Genomic DNA, 24,319 nt, shown 5'->3' with positions numbered 1-24,319 from the left:
CCTGTAAGCACTGATACTTGTGAGAGATCTTCTCACTTGTAATCATTTGAAGCTGTTCTCATAGGTCAAATTCTGACTTCAAGTAACATCTTCAGTTTTGGGGTGTTTCCCCACAGAAGCAAAGGAATCATTCACATTTCTAACTGTGTCAGGTTACATAATTAAAGATAATACTCTTCCCTTTAAAAGATCTTTTATGCAAGTCACGTATCCATCATTAAGAAAAAACATGAGCTTGAGATTATAGCATCTAACTTTATTCCACATTCTGAAGCTTCCTGAATGCTTGCAAAACATTTCAGATGTGAAAACAAGTTTTAGGCATCTGACAGTCATATTGGCTATGCACCAAACATGTGGTTTTAGTCTCCCTAATCCAGGGCACATAAGAAATGTTTTGATGTCCAGTACAGATTTCAGGAGGAAAAATAATACAGTACATTTAAGCTTCCCTCTTTACATTATTTACTAAATACAGTGTAATACAAGTTACAATTGTGTAATAATTGCGCTGTGGAAAGTTCTACTGTAATATAATGTACACTTAAAATCCAGAGGTAAAATTTTACTCGTCTAAAATTATTTCACTCTCAAAAGAACAAGCAGTTTTAGCCAGCTGGGTGCACACTGGGTACGCAGCTGGTAGGTTGTCTCTTCCACAGTTCATTAAACCCACTAAACAAAGGGAGCAGGCTTGAATTCTATTTTTTGTAGGCAGGTTAGAATAGGCTGCATCACCTATCCTATAGGAAGGACACTTTGAACATACTTTTGCATGCAATGAAATTCACCAGACTCAGAAAAACTCTAAATGAAAAAAAGAAATAAAAATATTAATGAATGAAAAGGCACAACTTTCCTTCGTTCTTCAGAGGACTGTTATTTTAAGTCTGTAGCCTGTGGTCAGCCAAATGCAGTGTTCCAGCCAGTTCTGGGTGTGCTAGAACCCATAGTGTCTGCAGTGAAATGCTCTGTAAACTCTGTAAATGGTTCTTCTTCTAGCAATGACACATGTCTCTAGAGATATGTTGCACACTAAAAACGAAACAATGAAATCCAGCCAGTAAATATATGCAAAATAATTTGCCTTTACAATAAGGAATACTTGTTGTTTACAGTAAGTATTGCTTATAAGCTTAATGTTTGTAGCGTTATTTGTGAATGGGTGGACATTGGGCTGGAATACTGAGGATCAGAGATCAATGCCAGTGCTCCCAAGGAGATGTTGACCTCAGCAAAGGGATGCAAGCTGCCAGTCTCCAAAAGCCTGGAAAACCTGGGAGATTTTGAGCATCTTGCCCATTCCCAGAAGCTGCTGAATCTTTGTCTCTCCCAGAAGAGACATAAGAATTTGTTGTCCCTACAGAAGCCCCATCAGAATCAGGAGTCCTGAGGCTGGTATTGCCCCAGCCTTTTAGAAACAACAGGCATATTTGCAAATGTGGAGTGTGGACAGCTCCTCTAGTTGTGGAAATTCTTCACCCTTAATTTGAACATGAAATATTTAACAGGAAATGGATACAATAAGATTTAATTCGGGTCCCATTTGTCTCTGTTATTTCCAAATCCTGAATATTTTGTCACATCAGTGCAATTAGTCTCTACTAAGCCAGGGGTTAGTTTGTCATGATACACATATAAAAGTCAAGAATATATGTAAGCCTCAACTAATACTTCATCTTTATCTTCATATCCCAATTCATTATAGAATCCCTGTGTTCAGCCACAGATGTCTGAAATCTTGTTTTAGTGAAAGACAAGATTTCAGTGAATAAAAGAAAGAATTAAACGTTGGTACAATTTGAGAAAAACAATTTGAAATAAGGAAATGACTAATCCCATAGGAAATCAGGAAACTTAATTACAAAAAATAGTTGTCATTCATACTGCTTATCTGGAAAACCAGAATTAGAAAAATGAAATATGAGGAGTTCTGCCCATACAGCCTCACTGAGTATTAAAATGTGACTACCTGTTCTGCTGGATGCAGACAGAAAATTCTTTAGAATTGTTATCATGCATTTGGTATGTTGTTCAAAACTTCTTTCTGCATGAAGCTTCATATACTTCACAGTTTTTTCCCACACTGGGGAATTTTAAACAAGCATCCCTAATATGGAGCCTTTTCAGATCAGATCTTTGCAATCAACAGAAAAGGATGTCTGTTGCAGCCAGGAGTGCTTCCTCTATGAGGTCTGCATTTAAGGTTCCTCAGACTGAAGCTCTTCTGGGGTTACAGCAAGAAGGTGGGTAATGGGAGGTGCTTTCTGAAAATGTAACAAAACCATGTAAAATCAAAACCTCTTAAAAAAAAGGAATATTGAAATTTGCATTGATGTGCTGTGTGTATCAGTAATCTCTAGTATTATCTGTTTCTTCAAGAAATGATTTAGCTTTTATGTGGCAGCATTTTTCCCTCTAAAATAAAGAGACAAAGGCTGCAATTAAAGATACAACACTATAAATACGCAAGCATACAGTAGAGCAGTAAATAAAAGCCAGCACTGCAAAGACAAGTGATCTCTCAGACAGTGGGATGTTGGGCTCCATGAAGTCACTGCTACACGCCTCTTGGCAAAGTATGTCCCCTCTGCAACTGCAGCTGGAGACGTCTCAGAGATCTTCATCATGCACAGAAAATTGTGGAGATAATTGAGGTTCCTCCTAAGATGGACATGTGTGTTTGCAGCGAGGACGAACTCAGGATTCTGGGAAGGCTTTTATGATGGATTCATAGGCAGGAGGCGGGGTTTGCGTGGAGTGGCAGATGCGGAGGTTGTTGTTAGACCAGTGGAATTCAGGTCGACTCAGGCTGTTGGTGGTGCTTCCCACAAGGGTTGTGGTGGTATTTGTGGGAGTGAGGGTGATCAGCTGACTGTTCGTCTCCACGGGCAGGGGAGGACACTGCAGAAAAGGGTGGAAGGTGGATGCACGGAAGCTCGACTTCCTGGGGAAAGAGTTGGCCTGCTCCAAGGAGGCTTGCCGCTGGAAGGTGAGGCTGGCCAGGCTGAGGTTGCTCCGGCGTTCGCAGCTGCTGTTGCGGTAAAATCCAGTCCTGCTGGCAGCGTGGCCATGGGAGGGAGGTCTGGACCGACGGCTGAAGGATGAGGGGCTTCCCTGGGAAATGTAGGCACTAGCTCTGCGACGGGACAAGCAGGTGAAAAATGCCCAGATGATCCCTCCAATCACCAGTCCAATCACCATGGACACTGTGAAGGCTATTGTTATCTGCTCTGAAATACAGCAAAAATTAATGTCAAAGTTAATGAAGTAACTCTGAAGGATATTCCTGCAAGAAAATCAACCTAAAATTCCAACCTCCTTGGAAAATGAACGGGCCCTTAGGTTGTCGCAACACATGAACTTCACAACACAAACACAGCAGTTGAAGGTGCTCTTACTATACAGCATGTTGGTGTTTTCATGGTGTTTCTGTGGGCTTTTTGTTTGTGTTGGTTTGGTTTCTGGGGTTTTTGGGTTTTTTTGTTTGTTTGTAAGTTTTTTGGTTTGGTTTTTGTTTTGTTTTGTTTTTTTTGCTTGCTTGTTTAATTTGCATAATTCAACAACATGCAGAACATAACGTATTTCACATCAGTTTCCATACCAAGGAAAGGAGTCTTTATCCTTTCCCAGAAACAGCCACCCACCAGCTCCAAGTGTTATAAAACTTCCAAGTATTTTCTTCTCTGAGAAATAGGAGGTGTGGATTTAAGCAAGCTTGTCCTGGTTATAGACCTTTACATTCTGTGTGTAGGTGTTTGCAAATTCACCAATTAAAAGAGTGATGTACCTTCTGCCATGTTCTTAGTGGAGTAAGCCCTGTATTTATTACAACATGAGAACACTTCCCAGCCTTTTACTGCTGAGTAACAGATCATTTAAATCCTCACAGTAATTAATGTAAATGACTACATCCTAAATTATTATGGTCAGAGATAACCATTCGTAATACTAAATCTCTTGAATAGTTCCTATCTCCAATGCCCAATTTAAAGATGGATTAATATGCCATTAAAAAAAGTAAATTTCCAGCTCTTTTAGAAATGTTTTCAAGGACTACAAGATCACAAAAAAAACCCCAAAACAAACAGGTAAACAAAACCCATGGCTAGGATTGTTTCCTCTCCCACATGGTTTCACAGGATGGGGAGACATGATTCTTCCTGGTATATTTCTAAGAAGACGACAGTTACTTCAGAAAACTTCACTCAGTTTGCAACTGAGCACCAGCATTATTGCTGTTGTAAAAAGTTCCAAGATATATTTGAAATCCTGGATAAGGCCTGAAATGAATGCAAAACCTTTATAGATCCTCTCAAAATTCAAGAAGGGCTTGGATCTAAAACAAGAAGGAACACTATGTTGACAACTGGTGGAGCAAAGAAGGAATAAGCAAAAAATATCCATGGGACACAAATGTTTGTTCTGTCTGTACTGTTCTATCATATTTGTGAAGCATTTTTGTGAAAAAGGAAATTGTATTCATTAGATAGAGAAAGGCGAGTAACTCCTAGAGCATACTGAAAAGCAGGCCAAATAACACGGTGCCAGACAGAAGGTATTAACTCCAGGACTGGGGTGCAGACATTAGAGGCCAGAAAAGGCAAGATGAGACTAGGCTCAGAATTTTCTAGCAGCCACTAAAGTGTTTCCCCTGAATTTATGGTGCTGTACAAACAGTCATTCCCAAACCCCAGAGTAATGACAGTGAATCTGAGCTGTGGGACTCGGCCAAAGCAGGTGCTGAAGATGCAAAGAGAGTGAGTGGCCTGAGTGATGGCTATGGAGAGCAGCCAGCACACCATCAGGAGGGAGGACAGGTGCCAGGCAGGGCCAGCAGGACTGACTTGCAGACAGAGGCACCCCAGGACTGGCACCCTGGAACAGATTCTTTTAAGTCAGCCTTAAACTTAGGACAGGTCAATTCAGGAAAGGGGAAAGAAACATTAGCTTTGCTTCCAGTAGAAGAAATGCAAATGTTTATTGGTTAATTGCACTTTAAGAAGTAGTCATTATTATCTTTCCTATCTACCTTCTTACTTTTCTCCCTTCAGGGAAAAATTGCCAGTGATGTGATTCATACTTGGAAGGCTTACAATCCTATTGTTCCTGGCCTGTAACCTCTGCTTTCAGGTAGGCTTATAACATTATCCTTTTCAAACAAAGACTGGCAAGGATAATGCATTGGATATTGTTGCAGGGGACTGCTCCCTCTCAGGAACACTTTGTCCTTTCATTCCGCTATGGATCAGACTTGACCCTAAAAGACAAATTTTCTTTAAGCTCTCATTCTACAACTCAAAAACTTTTGACTGGGCACACTAAAGATAAAGAGTGACTGCCCAGTCTCCTTTCTGCAAGAACCCACAGGCAGCATCCTGCACTGCAACACTTGGCTTCAGATCACTTATAAGCAGCGTTCTTCTCACAAGCCCAGTGTGATTCTGCCCTTTGTAAAACATCTTTAGAGACACAGGGGGACTTAATGTGCCCCTTTTCGTCAAGAATAGCTTATTATGCCATTTTCATATATTTAATACATTCTGTTACTGCAAGTTCCTACTCATACTCCCAAAGGTGGGAAGGGAGAGCCAAAACTTGGTGACCTCCAGTTGAATAAATCCCAGAGGGAGTCCTGCAGACAGCACTTCCCACGCACTACTGCTGTCCCTGAGTGGCTATGGCAAAGTGGCACAAGAACTAATCTTCTCTTGTGCTCATTTCTTCTGCTCTTCAGCTCAAATGCTAGTTGGGTTATATTTGAGGCTGCCAAGGAATCCCCAGGCACAGGGCTCTGTGCTGCCTGCCACCAGATATCCCTGCAACTCTTTGGGCTCTCAGCTGGCAAAGGGGATCTCCACAGGCTCAGCAGCCTCCAGCGCAAGCAGAAGCACAGCAAGCAGCACAAGTGTACCTGGCTCTGGGGTTGCCATGCACCATGGTGAGGATTTGTCCCTGCATCCCTCAAGCCATAATTTTCACCACCTGCGCAATCTAATCAGAGTTTCACACTGTTAAAAGCAGATAAGGGAATTGACAAAAGTATTGAGTGCAGCTCTTCAGTCCTTCCCACGTGCTGTTCACCTGTGCTGGAGGTACAGCACAGACAATTATCCCTTTGGATAAAGGCGTCATTTTCTTTAACTTGTTTAGTTCTTTCATTTCGCTATCTCCATATATGATGGAAAAATCGAGGGACACATTATACCCTGATGAAGCTCAGCTGGGTTTACACTGACTATTTCAGTTGCCAGGACTCCATATGCCCTCTTTTCCATTTGGACCTACATTTAACCCCCTTGGTTCTTATTACAGAAATATCACTAGACCCATTGGTTACAGACATTTCATTTTTTCTCTTCCCAAAATCTCACTGACTTCAGTTGGAACTGTGGGTCACACTAATGGGCTAAACTTGTTCTTTGCTTACTCCCTGCAGAGGATGAATTTCACAGAAATGTAATTCAGTTCTAAAACCTTATATTGTAGAATTGTAAATCTATGCCCATTGATTTCCTCTTTAGAATGTCTAGAAATCATAGCCCTGAGGTACATTGGAGAAAATATTATCAAACAGAGAAAAAGATCAAAGGCAGAGTGGGACTTTCTGCACCTGATATTTTGGGTGGAACAGCTGGCCTGCGCCAAATTGGTTTTCTCTTCCTTAATCTGGGCAGTGCCAGAGCAGAACTAGCCTTCCGGGGAGTCAGAGTGACTGACACAAAGTGTCTCCCAAGGGGCCATTGTAATATCTTAGGGTTTCCTGAGAGCTGTGCCTGTCATTCTGTCCTCTGCTTTTAAGGAAAATAGTAAAAAGAAAGATCTGGAGATAAATTAAGGATGCTGCTAATTGCAACAACTATCCAGGGCCCAGTCTCCTAAATATGTTTTGATCTGTATGTTTCTCAGGCTGCTCGCACTGCCTGCTTTATTTGATTATGCCATGACAGAAGAGATTAGGTACCTCACCTCAGTCAGTTCTCCACTCTCACCTCTAACACCAGCCTAGGTGAAGAACAAAGGTTTTTATCAACGGTGCAGGACAGACTTTGAGGTACTAAGCCAGAAATTAAAGGCTAAGGTGAAAAAGCAACTGCATATCTTAGCCACTTTACCTTTCTATCTGCAGGACTTCCATGACGACCATGTGAAAAAGGTTAGAATTTCAGAACCCACAGTAACACCCATAGCTTCTAAATGTTGCCCCCAGATCTGAACATCAAGTCAGCACACTTGTCAGCCCAACATCTATACAGATCAAGCAATTTCTTTTGAAGTCTCTCCATTCTCTCCTGTCTAGTTTTTACATCCAGTGTTAGGGAAATGTGGTGCTACAGGTTTGTACAGGGAATTATTGCATCTACTGTGCAAAACTTTTTCTTGCTCATTGAAGCTTTCTTTAAGAATTTTATTACTTTCTATGAACTGCATATATGAAATGATTGCATATATCCTATCAAATTGATAACCTCTTGGCAAGTGCCTATTGCAGAATTCACACTGGAGAAATTTAGACATGTTATTAGTAACATGTGATGATAGACTGGCTAATAAGATGATTTTCCTAGCACTTGGCCTGAAAAGATTTTTTCCCATCTGGCCTGGACATCTGAAGCAGGGTTAAACAAATGGGGCTCATGCCAATCAGTAAGCCTTCTCAGAAGTGTTCCATGTTCTTTTCTTCCTTAATTTTGGGGTATACCTCACCAAAAAATAGCAACACAATCATAGATGCATCAGTCCCTAAAGGATCCAAAATGTTCATAAAATAGATTTTCTGTATGTGATAGTGTATCCTGTTTCTATCATGCAGGCTTGCAGACATGCTAGGACAAACTCTTACTTCTGTGAGTTTCATTTTTCTTTCATTTTTATCAACCATCCCTTTGAATTCAAAACACATTTGTGTTGGGGATTCATTTTCTCAAGGAATCTCTCTCTTGCCCTCAGCTCTGGCTGCAATAGGATTTTGTTCCTCGACCTCAGGAAATCCTTGGGACTTATATATTTCCTATACCCTTATGGTAAGTTCCCCAAGGTATAAAATTAAGGTGGGCACAGGATCTTCCTTCCCTTATGCTCATATAATATAAGATAAGATATATAATTTGGAAAACTTTACAGCTGGCCACAGTAGTACCTTTCAAAATCATTTAAGCAGCACCCTCAATGACAGCATATCAGAGAATGAACCAGGGTGGGGTGGAGGAAGACAGGAGAAAGTACTGAATGCTAGGGAAAGAGAAATGGAAAAACATCTTTTAGTCAAGTTTTGATCACATATGATGAGTTAGAGTTGTGTCTTTGCCAGTATTAGCTAATAAAGCTAATACAGCTAATAAAGCTAATAAAGAACCACTCAGCTTTCCAAGCATCTGTTCTGCTCATTTTATTGCTAAGCACAAGAAGTCAGAAAACACTCATAGGTTGAGCTGATACCTACACTCCTGATTTTGTTTCTAGTGGGTGACTTCCAAATATTGTTTTAGAGCTGTTAATTTTTTTTTTGTTGTTATTGTTATTGCATTGTTCCTATTTTATTCAAAGAGTAATAATTAAGCAGTTGTCTTGGTTTTGGCCAGCACAGAACTAGTTTTTCCACACAGCCATTAGGGGGCAGAGCCTGGAGCTGTGTGGGCACTCTGAGGTGTATTCCTCATAGGGTGGAAATAAGGAACTCTCACTTCTGGGAAGAAGGGTGTGACTTCAGGTGGGACAAAATGCATGGCACGTTGGGGACCTGTTGGTTCATTGTCTCTAGATCATGCCATGTCACACTGAGGTTTTTTGGGTTTTTTACATATAAATCACTCATTTTTTGTATACATTTGTTATTACTATTGCTGGTGTTATTGTTTGTTTTCTTATCTCATTGCTGTTTCCAGTAAATTGTTCTTATCTCAACCCATAATTTTCACCATTTTGTACATCCAGTTCTCAGCTCCACCCCTGGGGAGGAAGTTGGAGGGGGAAGGTGATGGAGATTGAACAGAGTCTGGTTTGGGAGAGCCTCGGGGGATGAGGGGGGCACTAAAGTGAGAAGTACCATTCCTAGACCACAATGGAAGTTTTGTTTTAAAGTTATTAGAAGTGGTAAGGTAGCTTGTCACCCAAGGACCTCATTTTTCAGCATTTAAACTCAACATTCTATAGAGACATTTTACTTATGCTGTATCAGAGCAAGACTGTTCATCTACTTAAACATCTGAGAGTATTTTTCCTATTTTTCTTTTTTTCCACCTGCCACAAACTAGCATGAGACATTGTGCATCTGACATGCAACTTTTATTCCATGTGGACTCACTCCAGCAAGCTCAGAGGCAAAACACACAAGCTCATTGATTTCAGCTGTATTAGCAACAAGAAGTATCAGCACATGCCACTGTGACATATAGTGGAACAGTTATTTTTATACTTTAAAACAAAATTTTAGAATTTTAAATTTATTTCCATTCTATTTCCTGCCTTCTCATATTTTTGCTTGCTTTCTCTCCTTTATGCGATGTCATAAGCCAGTTACTCCAAACTTGTTTAAGTTGGTAAGCATTCCTCTCCCTACACGCACACACATTTGCACAAACAACTTCAGCTTGCCTTGACCCGAAGATGGAAAGCCCTGATAACTAGAAGGGTGTTTGATCTCAAACATGAAAAAATCAGCTCAGCCTCTTTTTACCGAGATGATCTTTCCCCAAAATGAAATCTCGGTGACAAAGGCTGGTATAAAACGCATACAAACCAGTACAGGAATTCACACCTTACACATCCATTGCACAGCTTAGTATAGAGCACCAGCTAGTGTACTAAAGCATGAATTGCATTCTACATATTACAGTTCTATTAACCTGAGAGTGACAATGGTTCAGACACTATTTTTGAGGAGTCTCAGTGTCTCGGGTTTCAATGGAGGTTCAGCTAAGCCACTGGGAGATGATCATAACACAGCGTAAAACCTGTGTAAAACCAGACAGGAGCAGCCAGGGCCCAGTAGAGTTTGAACAAACTCATAGCAACTTCCTGACAGCTACAGTGTTAAGGAAACCTCCCTGTGTGACCATCCAGGAGCCAGTCTGGCAGTCACACTGGCACCACCACATCTGGAACAGAAGCCCTTTTGCAGCTACACCCCCTAACCCACACAGTCAGACCAGGTTTCCTTAGCAGCTCAACCCCTGGCATAGCAGAGTCTCTGATGTCTAGATCCTAAAAATAATTTATTCATGGTGCAATAACTAAATAACAGCTCGAGCTGGTGCCTCCAAGAAAGGACCCAGAACAAAGGAACCTCTAGGCCTTTATCCCCTCACAGTCCAAGGGTGGGAAAATCTGGGGTGCTTGGCTCCTGCTGTCTCTGAGCATGCAAGTGTCTGGTCCCCTGGCAGGGCCACAGGTCCCTGGGCCCTTTTATATAGGAAGGGTCAGTAGGTCATGGGCCTTTGCCTTGGGCTCAGCCTCCTGCCCCCCAGAACACAAGCTGCAGCTGGCCCTGCACCCCGAGCTACCTGCACTGAATGGATTCCTCAACAATAGGAAATGTACATCTCTAAGCTGGACAGGCTACAGCAACTCATCCTCATGCATCCCAGGCAGTGAGTTTGGAAATGAAGTATACCTGGGGCCCAAAGAGCCACCACTTCTTCCCACCACAGAGGGTTTGAAGTGATTAGCAATGCTAAAAATTTTAGGCAGGTTCTACCAGCTCCAAGAAATCATTTTAAAGCTGGGGTTAGTATCAGTAGCCAACTTCTTTGTTACTGTTAGCATGCTGAGCTCAAAAAAGCAATTTCTTTATATCTGACTAGTGTTGATATTACTATCTTCCCAACTGCCACTAATTGTTTTAGCAAAACAGCCTCTCATTAATCATTTGTAGGCAGCCCATGATTCAGTTGGGTGGATGAATCAGTTTCTGCGTAATATCAACCAGCTGTGATCTTAGTCATGGCAAAACTTCAAGAAACTTCACACATGACTCTTGTAAGATGGCTGAGAGTGACAGGCTACAGCACAAGGTGGTTCTGGTAGTTGTGATGTCCAGAAAACAGAATCTGTAGGGGAAAATAAGCTGAAAGAAAAGCAGACTGTGCAGGACTTAAGAACTAATAAGTGAGATAGAGTTGCTGCCAGAAATATCAGAGCTCTGCATTCGGACACAAAATTGCTAAAGGGATGTTTTATTCAGCCTGTGCTACTGCAAGATTCTTTTTTACAGCAACAGAGAGTAATTCTCCCACTTCACCTAACAACAGGGTGATGTTTTTATGTCCACAGCAGATAAAATAAGAAGTGCTGGCTTTCAAATAAAGCAAAGGAAACAAAAAATCTGTTTCTATCTATGGGGACAGGTAAGAACTAGAATAGATAATTCAGGCATGTAGTGCATCCACCCCCAGTAAAGATTTAAAAAAGCAACATCAGTCAAGGGTTGTAATATAGTTAATCCTGTCTTGAAAAAAGAAGGTAGAACAAACAACAGCTCAAGGTCCATACTGACGCAGTTCTATGCAGTTTCTAAGAATTTCTCTGATCAGATAAGCAAATAGACACCAGAAGCATAGGAAAGATTATTAATTAAATGACAAGTTAAAAAAAAAAAAAAAGAATAAAAAAAGAAGGCAATCCGTGCTTTTGGATTAATACTCCTTTGGAAAGGCAGAGGGTTGGTTGTTCATCACAGGGTTAACATCACAAATGAGAAACCCATCTAGGAACAAGATTGCCCTCTGCTGGAAACTGATGCTGGAAATCGAAACTCTACAGAAATCACCTTCATTCTAGTAAAATAGGGAGCCAGAGAAAGCTATCGAGAAACATTCCGATGGAAGATTACAGAGACGTTCATAGTACCTCCAAAACAGAAAAATTCTGAATTGCATCACCATAAATACTTAGGACTAGCATTTTGCAGAGGCTTTGACAAACAAACTAAGGCACAGCGAAAGTGTTAAGAAGTTTAAAGATGTAAAACTTACACAGTTTTCTACCTTGATGCAAATATCTGTGATCATGGAGGAGCATAAGGCTCAGTCTGTTCTTAAACTCATATTTCTTGACATCTGCAGTTATATCAAAAATTATCTTCATGGACCAGAATACATTTGCTTTGATTACTAATACCATAATTCATTGTGATAAAAAGCCAGAGGACTGGAATATGGCATCTCAATATCCCACAAACCAACTCAAAGTTAATGATGTTCCCTTGATATTACTGGCAGTTGATTTTTACTGGAATAACAAATAAAGACTAATTGTAAAAATCAGAAGGAAACATCTAAGATAGAGATGTCAGCATGTTTAATTTAATGCCTTTGGCACAACTATGTGAAACAAAGCAAAGATTCCTTCAGGCATACTTTGTTACCATGTGGTTTCATTGTGATTCCTAATGCATAACAAAAGAAGTAATAGAATTTCATTTCTGCATATCCAGAGAGCAATCCTCTGGCCAGACTTTCTTACCCACCTCACTGAAGCAGAGCTCAGCTATATAGCCTCTGCATAAAGCTAAACCAAACACTAAATCACAGTCTGACACAGTACAATATGGCATTATACTAATTACTAAATTGATAAAAAGAATTTATACCTTAGAATAAGTAATCTCATATATGAACAGACCTTAAAATTAATCAGAATTTTCTAAAATGGTTAAAATTAAGGCTGAAATACTGAAACTCACAGCATACATTTAAGAAAGCAGAAGACATCCAGAGGTAGAACAAGGATTTGAAGGGGTTATTGGGAAGAATGTGAGGTGAGGAATATGTAGAAAACATACCCAGTCCCACCACAGTTAATTCTGTTGACTGTGCTTGACCCAGATACAGATGGAGCTTGTTCTTACTTTGAGAACCCACAAAAGCCAGGAAGTATACTGGTAGCCCAAGTCTTATAAGAATATAGAGAGGAATTATTTAGGAGATTCAGAGTGAGAAAGCACGCTCTGAGTGCCTTGAGACACTAGCTGTACTGGGAAGGAAAGGAGCATCTCAGCCTTTCCAGTGCATCCTGTACACAGTGGCTCCCAACGCAGCGCTTGCAGTAAGTGCTGAAAGCTCTGCACATCCCTCTGAGTCTCAAGAGTCTCTTTCTACCCCCTGAGAGGCAAGACCCTGTTTCTGCTCCTATCTTTTGGCAGTGCAATGTCTCTCCCTTTCCCCCTGCAACCTGCTCATCTGTTTCCCTGTTCTCCAAGAGAAGAGCAATCTCCCTTTTATAGTTTGATAGCTCTTACTCTCCACTTTAGATGCACATCATGTACTTAGCAAGGTATTGGAAGGCAACCCTTCCTATGGCAGGCAGGTTGGAACTGGATGATCTTTAATTCCAGTCCAAACCACTCTATGATTCTATGATTAACATAGATAAAATTAATGAAAGGTGTGCAGCATAGTGTCTTGGCAGAAGCTGAAGGAAATCTACTGCGGCTCAAAACTGTGAAGTTTCTCCAAAAGAGTCCTTTCTCACTCATAACATACTGTGTTTGAAATACTGCCACAGTGTGTTCTGCTGACAGTCTAACTTCTGAATTACTTGTTAAAAAACAGTCATTGAAAATACTGTTTACTGCACTATTTACAATCTCGTTCTTTTTAGAGATTGCTAAAACAAAGACCTTCTTCAGGTGAAAATTTAAAAATATGTACAAAGTTGAAGAATGGAGAGATGTTTGTGAACTTTGCTGAATACTTTTTTAAAGTATCCAACAAACAAGTATTTAAGAAACAGGAATAGTGATCCATATTTTTTTTTATTTCACTACAGTAATACCGGACCTACATCCAGAAATGCAAAAAAAAAATCTCCTGCTGCATATCTTCCTCTGGAAACAGGTGTAATAGTGAACAATTTGAGAGAGCAGAATTATGTTGATATACATATGTGGTAGTACTGTACTCTTCAGTTTGTTACCTGAGGTTCAAAAAATGATCTTTCTTTATCCCAGTATTTTCTGGGTGAACATCAATATTTTTGGGAGATTGCACCAAATATTTCTATGAATTCCTGTATCAGTGTGGGCTAGAAGATCCAATTAAGCAGCAGTCATAAAAAATCTGTGCAACCACAAGCTAATAAATGCTGACATAATTTCTAAATGAATGGATCACTGATCTGGAGCATTAGTCAACTCCTCTTGACCCAAGACAAATGATCCAGGCTGGCGACTCAGTATGAAGTGGGATGTTGGTGCTTGTCTCACATGAGCCAGTGGTGTCTGGGAGTCTGTATTTGCACCAGGCTGGCCCAGGTCCTGCTTGCCCAGAGATTCCTACACTTTTCAATTAACAGAGCCATCAATGGCTTCCTCCTTTACTTATATTTTTCCTGCATAACTTATGCACTTCCCAAAGAAGCCACATGTTTGCTTGGTTGATTCATCTCCCATTACCCTGGATGATGGAGAGATGGTATTGATGTAAAATAATTTTTAAAAGCAAAAATTTTAAAGTTAACAGATGTCACTCAAATGGCCAAACATGTCATAAATGTATGTTAGGATGCTGGATTGTGAATGCAAATGTCTAAAAAATGTCTGAATTTTCTTCTGCAAATAAGATGCTAGAGAAGCAAGGCAGAGACCTCTGGTGTTAAACAGAAACTTCCATGGCTCTTTCCTTTCAAAAGCATTTGTCAGAGTCCAAAGTACATATACATTATATTAAACTATTTTTTTTCTCCCCCATTTATTTTGCTGAAAACTTCCCAGATGTTATTTCATAACAATGCTGTATACATTTGTATCATTGATGGAGTTTCAGTTGAGGTCATTTAACAGATAAATTTTAAAATATGATTGTCTCATTTTCAATATGTGAAAATCAAATTAATGTCTTTCCTGCCTCTTCAAGTAAAAGGGAATAAATCATATTAGAAGAATAATTTAGGATTGCTTGCTGCAAACTTCAGTACAGTAAGTACAATAAGTTTCAAAATTTGAATAAGTACATTTTTGTATATGAAGCTTCTACCTTGAAGAGCAGGGGAAATTACATTGCTGATAAATGCTGATAAATGTTGATCATATGTTCTGATTTTTTTTAATTTTCTTTTATATTTTTTTTTTTCCAGACAAAAGGATTTGGCTATGAAATGAAAATAATCTTACTAAGAAAAAAGATTCAGTCATGAACCTTGATTTTGCCTTCTGCTCCTGGATTTTTTTTTTGCTTTGGTTTGTTTTTTTTTCATTTTGAACATTTCATTCCCTCTCCATGCTTCAGATTAATCTTCTGTACAAGGGAGGTGGTACCACACACTTGGCTCACAAAGATTTAAACAAATGTTATAAACTCATTTAACTCCTGTTTAAAATAAATTACAATGGTAAAATGGGAAGTTGTATATAAATACAGAGCATTTTCTTGGGTAAGTTCTGCAAGAAGAACTGCAGCAGAGCCATGGCACTCACAGTGTGCTGAGACCAGTGAGCATGAACACTGTTAGGCTTTAGCAGGTGACCATGCAGCTTCAGGGTGTTTTCCTGGGGAGAACACAGACCCCTAAACTGCTATGGTTATGTGACACTTCCATATGCTAAAACATTCCCTGGTGTAGTGCTTGAAAGAAGAAATATACTTTGTTTCCTATGGACCAGATTTCTGCATTTGGTGGATAAAGAATGATGCTTCTGGCAGTTCATGTAACAATGAGAAGCACCCTTTAATTAGTCAATAACGTAGGTGTAATTGTTAAAATGTGTGCTTGATTATTATTTCAACAGTATCCTGAAAAAACTTTCTATTTTCTTTGTACAGCCTCAGATTTGTGTCCTTCCTGCTAAAGATGGTGAAGCACTTGATAAATCAGTGGCTGTACAGTGGGGTGGGTAAAGCAGAAAAGCAGTAACTAGGATGCCACAAAACACAGCCTGAGGATGACAGACTCACTTTAAAAGAATAATTCATATACAAGGAAGAAATTGTGCTCCAAATAGACAGAATGCAAGAATAAGACAGGTCTCTTCTCTTTGTGACATAGCTTGTTGCTTTCATCCAACTACAGTAATAATACTGTAATAATACTCTTTTCTTTGTGCTTGCCAGAATAAGGGCAAAGAAAAAAATAAGTTCCTCATTAGTATCTACTTTTATCTCTCTGACAGGCTTGCACATAAGATCTTGGAATGCATTTACATATTAACTTTTTCAGTCTAAGCCTCTCTCAGTCAGACTTTCTCAATATCTGACTATTGTTATGCTCCCCTTTGCTTCAGTAATGGAAATGAAAACTTTCATGTGTTCATCAAATCTTTTACCTAACTGATAGAAAAACAAGCATAATGATATTAAATTTGGGATAGTTTGATAATTCTCCCCCTCCAGAAGACAGTATAAGATTTATGAAGCAAAAGGACATGGCCATTCCAACAAAGAGTACCGCCATGTGCATAAGAAATCCAACTGGAAAGCTGCATAGATCAGCTTTTCCCAAACACAGCTGATGGGGAGCAGAAACATGGGATATCTTGAAGCTGAGAAGGGGAAGATGAGAAATGTCTTCCTTTTAAATTGCATAAGACATCATGGATTTATTTCTTTTTTTGATATGAAAATGTTTCTGGAGGACTTCAGATGAGGAGCCAGGGACCTTGAGTGTTACAAAAGAATAAGATTCTATAATGCTGGCACTGCAGAGTTGATGTTCAAATGCAGCTGCTGCTATTGCTAATGCCTCACCATCACATGCCATCTTTTATCTTCCTTCAGTTAAACCCACACCCTTGTTGCCATTGCTCTCAGTATCACCACTATTAATATGACAGCTGCGTCCTCTTTGAGTCACTGGCCCAGGCTGCTCCACTGACTTGAGTCTTGTGACACAAGACTCAAGTCAGCTCAGGGGAAGTGGAAAGGGGAAGATCTTCTGGTGATAGTTAGGACACTAAAGTCTTCTTTGTAGAGAACTTAACAGATTCAAGCAGAGGAAAGGTGGCGTGTGTGGGTCTCACTTGCCCTAGAATGTTCAAATTATGTGGCATACTTAAATCAGCTTCAGACTACTTGATTACTTGAGAAGTGATTTAGTTTGACTTTTTCTGTATCTCTATCACAGGACTGTCATGCAGATCAGTATCACATCTGAGGCGGAAAAGAAGCCATCTGAAATATCTGTAGCTCTGGAAGCCATGCAGCGAAAGTTGCTCGGGTGCTGCTGGGCCTGTGAGGATGCACAATCCTACAGCCTTTTCCAAGAGGGAGAAAAATTCTGTCTCAGTTCTTATATGGGTGAAGCTGAGTTTTACTAGTGCCAACATTATTTGGTTTTGCCTGTGTTCCCAAGGACTGTCTGACATCCCTGGGTGTGACATTTGTAACAAAAGAAAAACTGGCCCCTATTCTAAAAACTCCACTGAGATGTATGGGATTTTTATAGTCCTGATTTCTGCAAATTCACTGTGCAAGGACATTGCAATTGCTCTTCATCCATATGAACAAGGTTACTCTTTCAGGGTAAATACTTGGTGAAGTAATCTGGAAATATGGCTTCACTATTAAATTTGTAGCATCATTTCACTGAGGAGCAGGAAGAGCATGTAGGTTCTCTAGATTTAAAGCTGGTAATAAGAAGCGAAACATTTCAAGGATTAAATATTAAAATAAAGATTTCATTGTCTTTCACAGTGTTGTTTAAATGCATCATATTTTGTATCTGTGTTGTGCATCTCCTCAGATAAATCTACTTTTTACAGAAAACTTTTGCAGAGCCAGAGATGTCTTTTTGTCTGACCATGTGCCATATTTTACCTCAACACCTTTCTCTTAAGAACATTCTTATGAAGTAGCACAGGGAAATTATCTCTGATTTTCAAACAGGGACATGAACCATGCTGATACCATCTATCTTCTCTACCAGAAACTCACTCTCTACTTCTTTCTGCACTATACCTCACTTTAGGTCTCTGTTTTCTGAAGAGTACCTATTATTTTGGAGAGTCCTATTATTTTGGGTAAGCACTGTAAGAAATTATTCCCTAAAACACTACAACAGGAATGTATGACAAGGTTGAAAGAAAGTATTTTGTCTCTCCCAGTCTCTGTTCTTCCTTTGGGGCTGCTTCCAACAACAGGAGCCTGTAAACTCTGAAGTCATCTGACTCTGCTCCAATAATTTCAGAAGGAAGAAGCTCATTTTTTTCACATCCTATTTCCAAACTTTTGTAGGCATCAGTGATCTAACCCAAGGACTCTGAAGAAAAAGATTATATCTCCTGTGAAAAAATTTATTCCTTGTGCAATGAATTCCTTATGATGTGTGATATCTTGTCAAATATTGCACTTTTAAAATTACTGGGTGTTTTCCAAACCACAGAGAATTGACAAAACAAAACAGACAAACTGCAAGGAAAAACTCTGGGTGATGCAGTGTCTGCAATCACCTTGCTCTACTTTGGCTCATTGCCATGAATTAAAATACCAGGAAGAATGCACACACTGGGGTGATTTTTAAAAGGAAGAAAAGATAGAAGAATAAGAGAAGAATAATAACAATTCAGGAAATACAGCATTGAGGTTGATAGATCACCTGAATCCAAAGCTCTATTTTTGTTGTGTTTTCCTCCCACTTTTTTCCACTTCAACCCTGAAGGTTTTCTCTACTAAGAAAAAAATCTTCAGTCATCTGTCAACCATCTACAAGTGTTTCTATGTCACAACTTTACTTCCCCCTTTCTGCCAGGAAAGGAGTTGCATTGTCAGCTCACTGAAATCCTCTGCCCTGTTAGCAATGCCCCAGTACCAGGATGAAGGCTCTCTAGGTGACTCTGGTGCAGAGATGCTGGTCCTTTTCAGTCACCAGACTAGGAGCAGTAGTGGCCTGTAAGAAGCTACATTTGCTGTCAAGTGCTCCACAGCTGGCTCCAAACTGCAGTCTTTCTGTGCCCACACCTCCAGCAGGACAGCTGAGGCAGGTCCCAGAGCCTTTTGTTGCTGCTAAAGTATGAATGGAAAGTGTACAAAGTATAGGAACAGGGGAAAGGGAATAAGGAGAGACCACCCTGTGGGTGTGCTGGAAGTGGGCTGACACAGACATCTGAGTGCAAGCCAAGAGGATTGACCTGGCTCACCCACATGCCACCACAAATGCTTCTTTTCCTACTTGCAGAGAACAGGATCTCTTGCTTGTGCTTCTACTCTGCCACCCCTGAAGGATCCCAGAAGGGGAGTCATGCCCCATGGCTGCCCAGGCTGGACTTGGCAGTGCCCAGCAGCTGTGATACTGATCATGTCAGTGCTGCCCTCCACCAGCATTGCTCCAGTGCATAAAGAGAATGAGGCACAGCCCTTAACCACCATTGCTGCTACACCAGGAACACGATAAACACAGCACCAGGCATTAGAATACACTCATCCCTAATGCCGAGTTTTTTTCAGCAGAGCACGTAGTCTGACTTTCCAACAAACAGACACATTTCAGTGATAAGAAGACCAGTGGGTTGAGGGAGAGGCTAGGCAAAATCTGGTATATTTAAAAGCATGGGTGTATTTGTAGCTTATGAAGCCAAGCAATAATGCCTATAGTATGTGCCAAGCTGTTTTCACTCTTAAAATGCTGGAAGCTAGCTTATATATGGCATTATTTCCCCACACCAAACAAATAACACCCTGGATTCTGATTCAAGAAAAGAAAGATTGTCCATAAAGCTTTTAAGTTAGTTAATTTTAAGGTTGCATTTTTAAATAGACACTTGAGTAAAACTGGACTGAAGGGTAGTCTAGGGATCTAAGTTAATGTTGATTAAAATCTGCTTACACTTTTCCTCTCTACTGCTGTCACATTGATCAAATGTACTATTTAAATTAAATTTAGTGATCTGAAATTATATTGCTATCTATGCTGACAAAATAGGATTGTCTTGAAAATATTTATTGTATTTACTTGTGTGCAACTGAAAATGCTTTTAGGAATTACAAGAAATGCACTCCTGGTTTAAGTGGAAACATCTTTGTTCCCACCATTATCTTATAAATCAAAATGAACTCAAGAAGGACTATATTAAAACAGTAAAAAGTGAGATTCTTAGTTGATAAATGGCTATCAAACCTTGAATTTCTCACTCAGATATTATTAAGCCTCCTTTCGGAACTAGTAATAAAGAATATAATCCAGGCTCTCTGTTTACAGTTACAATGTGGTATCAGCAGTGCTGAAGCTCAGCAGGGACTGGCTTTAAGTGCTTCTCTTCTTACCTCCTCCAAAGTATCATACAACGGATTCCCACTGCAAAGGAGGGTGGGCAACAGTTACCTAGCTTCCACAGAAACTGGCACCTAACAGAAATGAGCTCCTGCATCCTGGCAGTAGCTCAGACAACTTCTCTGAAACAGACATGGATATCTACAAATACTTTGTGAAACGTCTGTAGTAGGAAAAAGCTCTAGCCAAGCAAGAGTCAGGATCTAAATTTTTTGCTTATGACACATTACACAGTGGGCGTTTGCTGACAGGGCCAGGAGTTCTATCACAAACTCATTAATTTAAAACAGAAGAAGAGTTTAATGTTTTTCTTTTCCTTTGTTTTCCTCCACTGCATAATTTAGCATTCCAAAAATACTGCAGACTGATGATGGTGACATCTGAATTCAAAGAAGAATTCCTGCAAGGTCTACAGCTAAGTCATTACAGTTATTGACTCTCCAGTCTGTCACTGATTTTAAACAGACCTTGAGAAAAAATGAATACTGATCCTTTTTTAATATTATCATTTTTTAAGATCTTTGCATGAGAGAAAGGGTTTAGACTACTTAAACAACTCACACAGAATGACATATCGAGGTGTTTATATCTTGTTTTTCTCTACACAGCTTGCTTAAAGCACAATTCCACTGGTCTGGAGCAATTGTAAAAAGATTTATATGTGCTCACATATTAGTAAGCAGGGGACACCTTAGTTCGCTCATTGTTCTAAAATTCTTAGAGTCACTTTTAAGAAGCTATTGTGTGAAGTTATCACTGGAAACTGGACAACTATAGAAAACAGGATGCCTGTATATTTTCCAGCATAGGGAACCAGCTGTTAGACAATAGATGGTTTATAAAACTGTAAGAGATTAAACATCATCATGAACAGTTGCTTTGACTATTTTTACAGCACTGATTTCTCTCTCACAAACTTAGTCCCTCTCAGGAAACCTTTGCAAACATGTTGAAGTTTACACTCTGGCTAAGTCCGTGGAAGATGCTGAGAAGTCACACATGCAGGGAGAAGGAATGTATCATGGTAATGTAGTAACATTCACAGTACTGCATGGTGGATGGCTTAGAAAACAGCCTGTAAGCCGTGTCCTAAAAAATCAGTTCCAAGTCCTGCATTCTTATTTAATAAAGAGCTAAATTTTATTTATATCTATTATATGAGGTTTTATTTTTACCTCAAGTCGTGTATCTCCACAATGTCAGGAAACACACTTCTATCATTTTAAGAGAAGTTTCCACAAAGTGAGCTTATGTCAGTCATCATCTTACACTATACAGTGACCCTTCCTAGTCTATCATACATGATATACCTACACCAAACAAAGAGAAAATTATATTATCTTCTCTAAAGTCTACCAGAAAAGCAAGAGAAATCTGAGAGGGAACTTCCCCTTCAAGGACCATGCAAGCTCCTCACAAAAATCCAATTTCTGTGGTTCATCTGCTGTCAGACCCTAACCAGATGGGATGTGATTAGGGCTGGGTACAGTGTCAGAGAAGCCAGGTGAGCAATGAGGACGAAAGCAGGTGCTGGCCCTTTCAGCAATAAGTCTGCTAAGGTGTGTCCTGCTCTGGGTTGTCAAATGCAGCAAGTTTTTATTGTGAAAGAGCCATTTTAGAATTACATCTGTCTTCACTGTAAAAAAATGATTGTTGTTCTTCAGAGTCCAGCACACAGCCTTCAGAGAAAAGACTCTGAAACAGTAATGATGGTAATTTTTCCTCAGTTAATCTGTAAGTATTTATTTACAAAGACGTTGAGTATCTGTACTCCTTAGCCCAAGAGACAAAAATTAGGTGAGTCCCTCATGGTCTCTCAGTAGGAAAAGATATGTGTCACTGAAGGAAGCTTAGATGACATTCAACAGATTCTTGTTCCTTATGACAGGAAAGAAAAGAGACTTCTTTCCATCCCCTTGTATGGCTTTTTTTTTCCACCCTTTTCCTGGGGCACTTTTGTGCAACTGAAGTTGTATTTCCTGATGCATGTTATTTTTTAGTTTTAAATAGTGTTCAGATTCTTGGAGGGATCATTGCTCAGTAGCAATTATATAATAGAGAAAACCAGATACATGATTCATTCTAAGATAATTGCTCATAAATGTTAATATTAAACATAGCAAGCAATAGACCTTTTTGGAGCAAAAGATTTTCCACAACAATTGCACAGAATCCTTTAAGACCAAATCAATTAATCTAATTACCCTGAACAAATTTCAGTATAAAATGTACTTTCACCTCATACTATACATTTCAGTTTATGAATTATTCCCAGATTTGGGTGAAAGAAAACAGCCATAATAGATAATTATCTAAATATACATTGAGGAAAAAATAAGGAAAATCTCACCATGCGGCAGCACAACAAATTACAAATAACTTTTCATTCTGGAACAATAAGAGTTTATTCCAAATGTTGAAACACATTTAGCCTTTGCTATCCCATTTTCATCAAAAGATGAAACAGATCATGTCTGCTGTGTAGGTATATTCATTAAGCAGTTGAGGACGTCTACCTGATTTGACTATTGACTGAAGTCAACAGGCACCTTTTCAAATGACTGCAGTAATAAACATTTTGAAACAATCAATTTTTCCCTGGAAGCTTCTGTTGTCTTCATTCATTTAAAAACATGATAAAACTTTGTCAAAGAAACATTTGGAAAACAGTCTTATCACTGCAGGAAATACAAAACCTATTCATTACTGTTTGCATCCAACATGAGGATTGAAAGTATATAGAGGTACTTTTTAAGGCAATCAACAACAAATATCTGCCTCTACATTAGCAATAATCTGGAAAAAAAAATCAATATCCTTACCCCAAAACTTTGGTGGCCATGTGATTGGAGGAAAAGTACTGTTCTTATCCATAACATCCAAATAGCAAACACAGATTGCTACGTCCACAGAGGAGCAATAGTTTTCTGAATGTTTAAGATTTTGCACTAGAAGCAAAGCTTTTGTGCTGCCACAGAACTGTGTTGTTTGCCTGAAAGGAAATGGATGTATCACATTTCCTGCTTGTGGACTCGAATTAGTAAGTGCTTGCCTTATCTTGGAACACCACACGGTTCCCGAGACAGGGAAGTAGTTTCCTTCTCGTCATTTCCTCAGCCACAGCAAATTGACTCAGAACAATACCAAATTACCTCCTTCTCTGGAAGTTTTTGAACTCCTGAGATAGACAGAAGAAAATTCCTTTCTCTTTCCTTTAAGGATTTTCTATGTTGGAGACATTCCTTCAACATCCAAAAAGCAATCGTTTACGGTGGGAATTTTCAGTAAGAAAGAAATAAGAAAGAAATGCATCAAGAGATTTGTAATGGACACCAATTCTTTAGGATATTAATTTAGTGTAGAGGGTGGTTAAGTATTCACCATTGTTCCTTGGTTGGTTTGAGGAACTAGATGGGCCTGACAGTGTAACTGTAAATTTTTTCCTTTCCACACCTGAAATATGAGTTCCCTGGAACACAAACAGGCTTTGAGCTAATTGCTTGGACACATTTAATACAATGCAGTGTTAATTCCCCAATGGAATGGTAGGTACTGCTGCTATATATAACATATAGCAATAGCAATATAGCTACAAGAGAAAATAGCCAGGGTGTTTAATGGCATAGACCTAGAATTAATGGAGAATCAATGGACATTGATAAAATATATGACTCTGTAGAACCGAGTTTTAGCTATTTTCTTCTTAAATATATTTCAGATAATGGATGCTCATAAACATTCTGCAGTGAATTGAAATCTCTGTTCTCTGAAAAGGTGTATGAGGGTTTTCTTTCCCTTATACTATAAACCCCCAAACAAGCCCAACCCTAGAATAAGCTATATTTATTTTTCACAATGAATATTTAGAATCCCCTAAATTTAGGACTATTCTAATCTTCAGATTTGGATGTGGCATAATTTTAAGGCTGAACCTTTTCTGTTATGTTTCAGTTTTCTTTTGTTTTTAAAAATACTGAGTAAAGACACCCTGATGGTTAATGGAAATGTAGTTTTCAAAGCTTGTGCTTAAAATGGCATATCAAATACTGGGCTAAGAACCTAAATTAAAAAGATCTGATTTTCAGATGACTGTGAACAAGATACAACTTCATAACAAATTCTG

General features: G+C 39.3%; 1 protein-coding gene across 1 annotated transcript; it reads right to left on the bottom strand.

Annotated features, from left to right (window-relative positions):
* Positions 1-235: 235 nt before the first annotated feature.
* On the bottom strand, positions 236-23,191 carry MYCT1 (MYC target 1). Its single transcript, XM_058836023.1, has 2 exons — positions 23,019-23,191; positions 236-3,233 (listed from the first exon to the last, which is right to left on the bottom strand). The coding sequence occupies exons 1-2, from the start codon at positions 23,068-23,070 to the stop codon at positions 2,701-2,703; spliced, it is 585 nt and encodes a 194-aa protein (XP_058692006.1). The 5' UTR covers positions 23,071-23,191; the 3' UTR covers positions 236-2,700.
* Positions 23,192-24,319: the final 1,128 nt, after the last annotated feature.

This window comes from Poecile atricapillus, chromosome 3 (genome assembly GCF_030490865.1).
Source record: "Poecile atricapillus isolate bPoeAtr1 chromosome 3, bPoeAtr1.hap1, whole genome shotgun sequence".
NCBI classification, from domain to species: domain Eukaryota; kingdom Metazoa; phylum Chordata; class Aves; order Passeriformes; family Paridae; genus Poecile; species Poecile atricapillus.
Note: the sequence above shows the minus strand (reverse complement) of the source record. Positions and strands in the feature narration are given on the sequence as shown.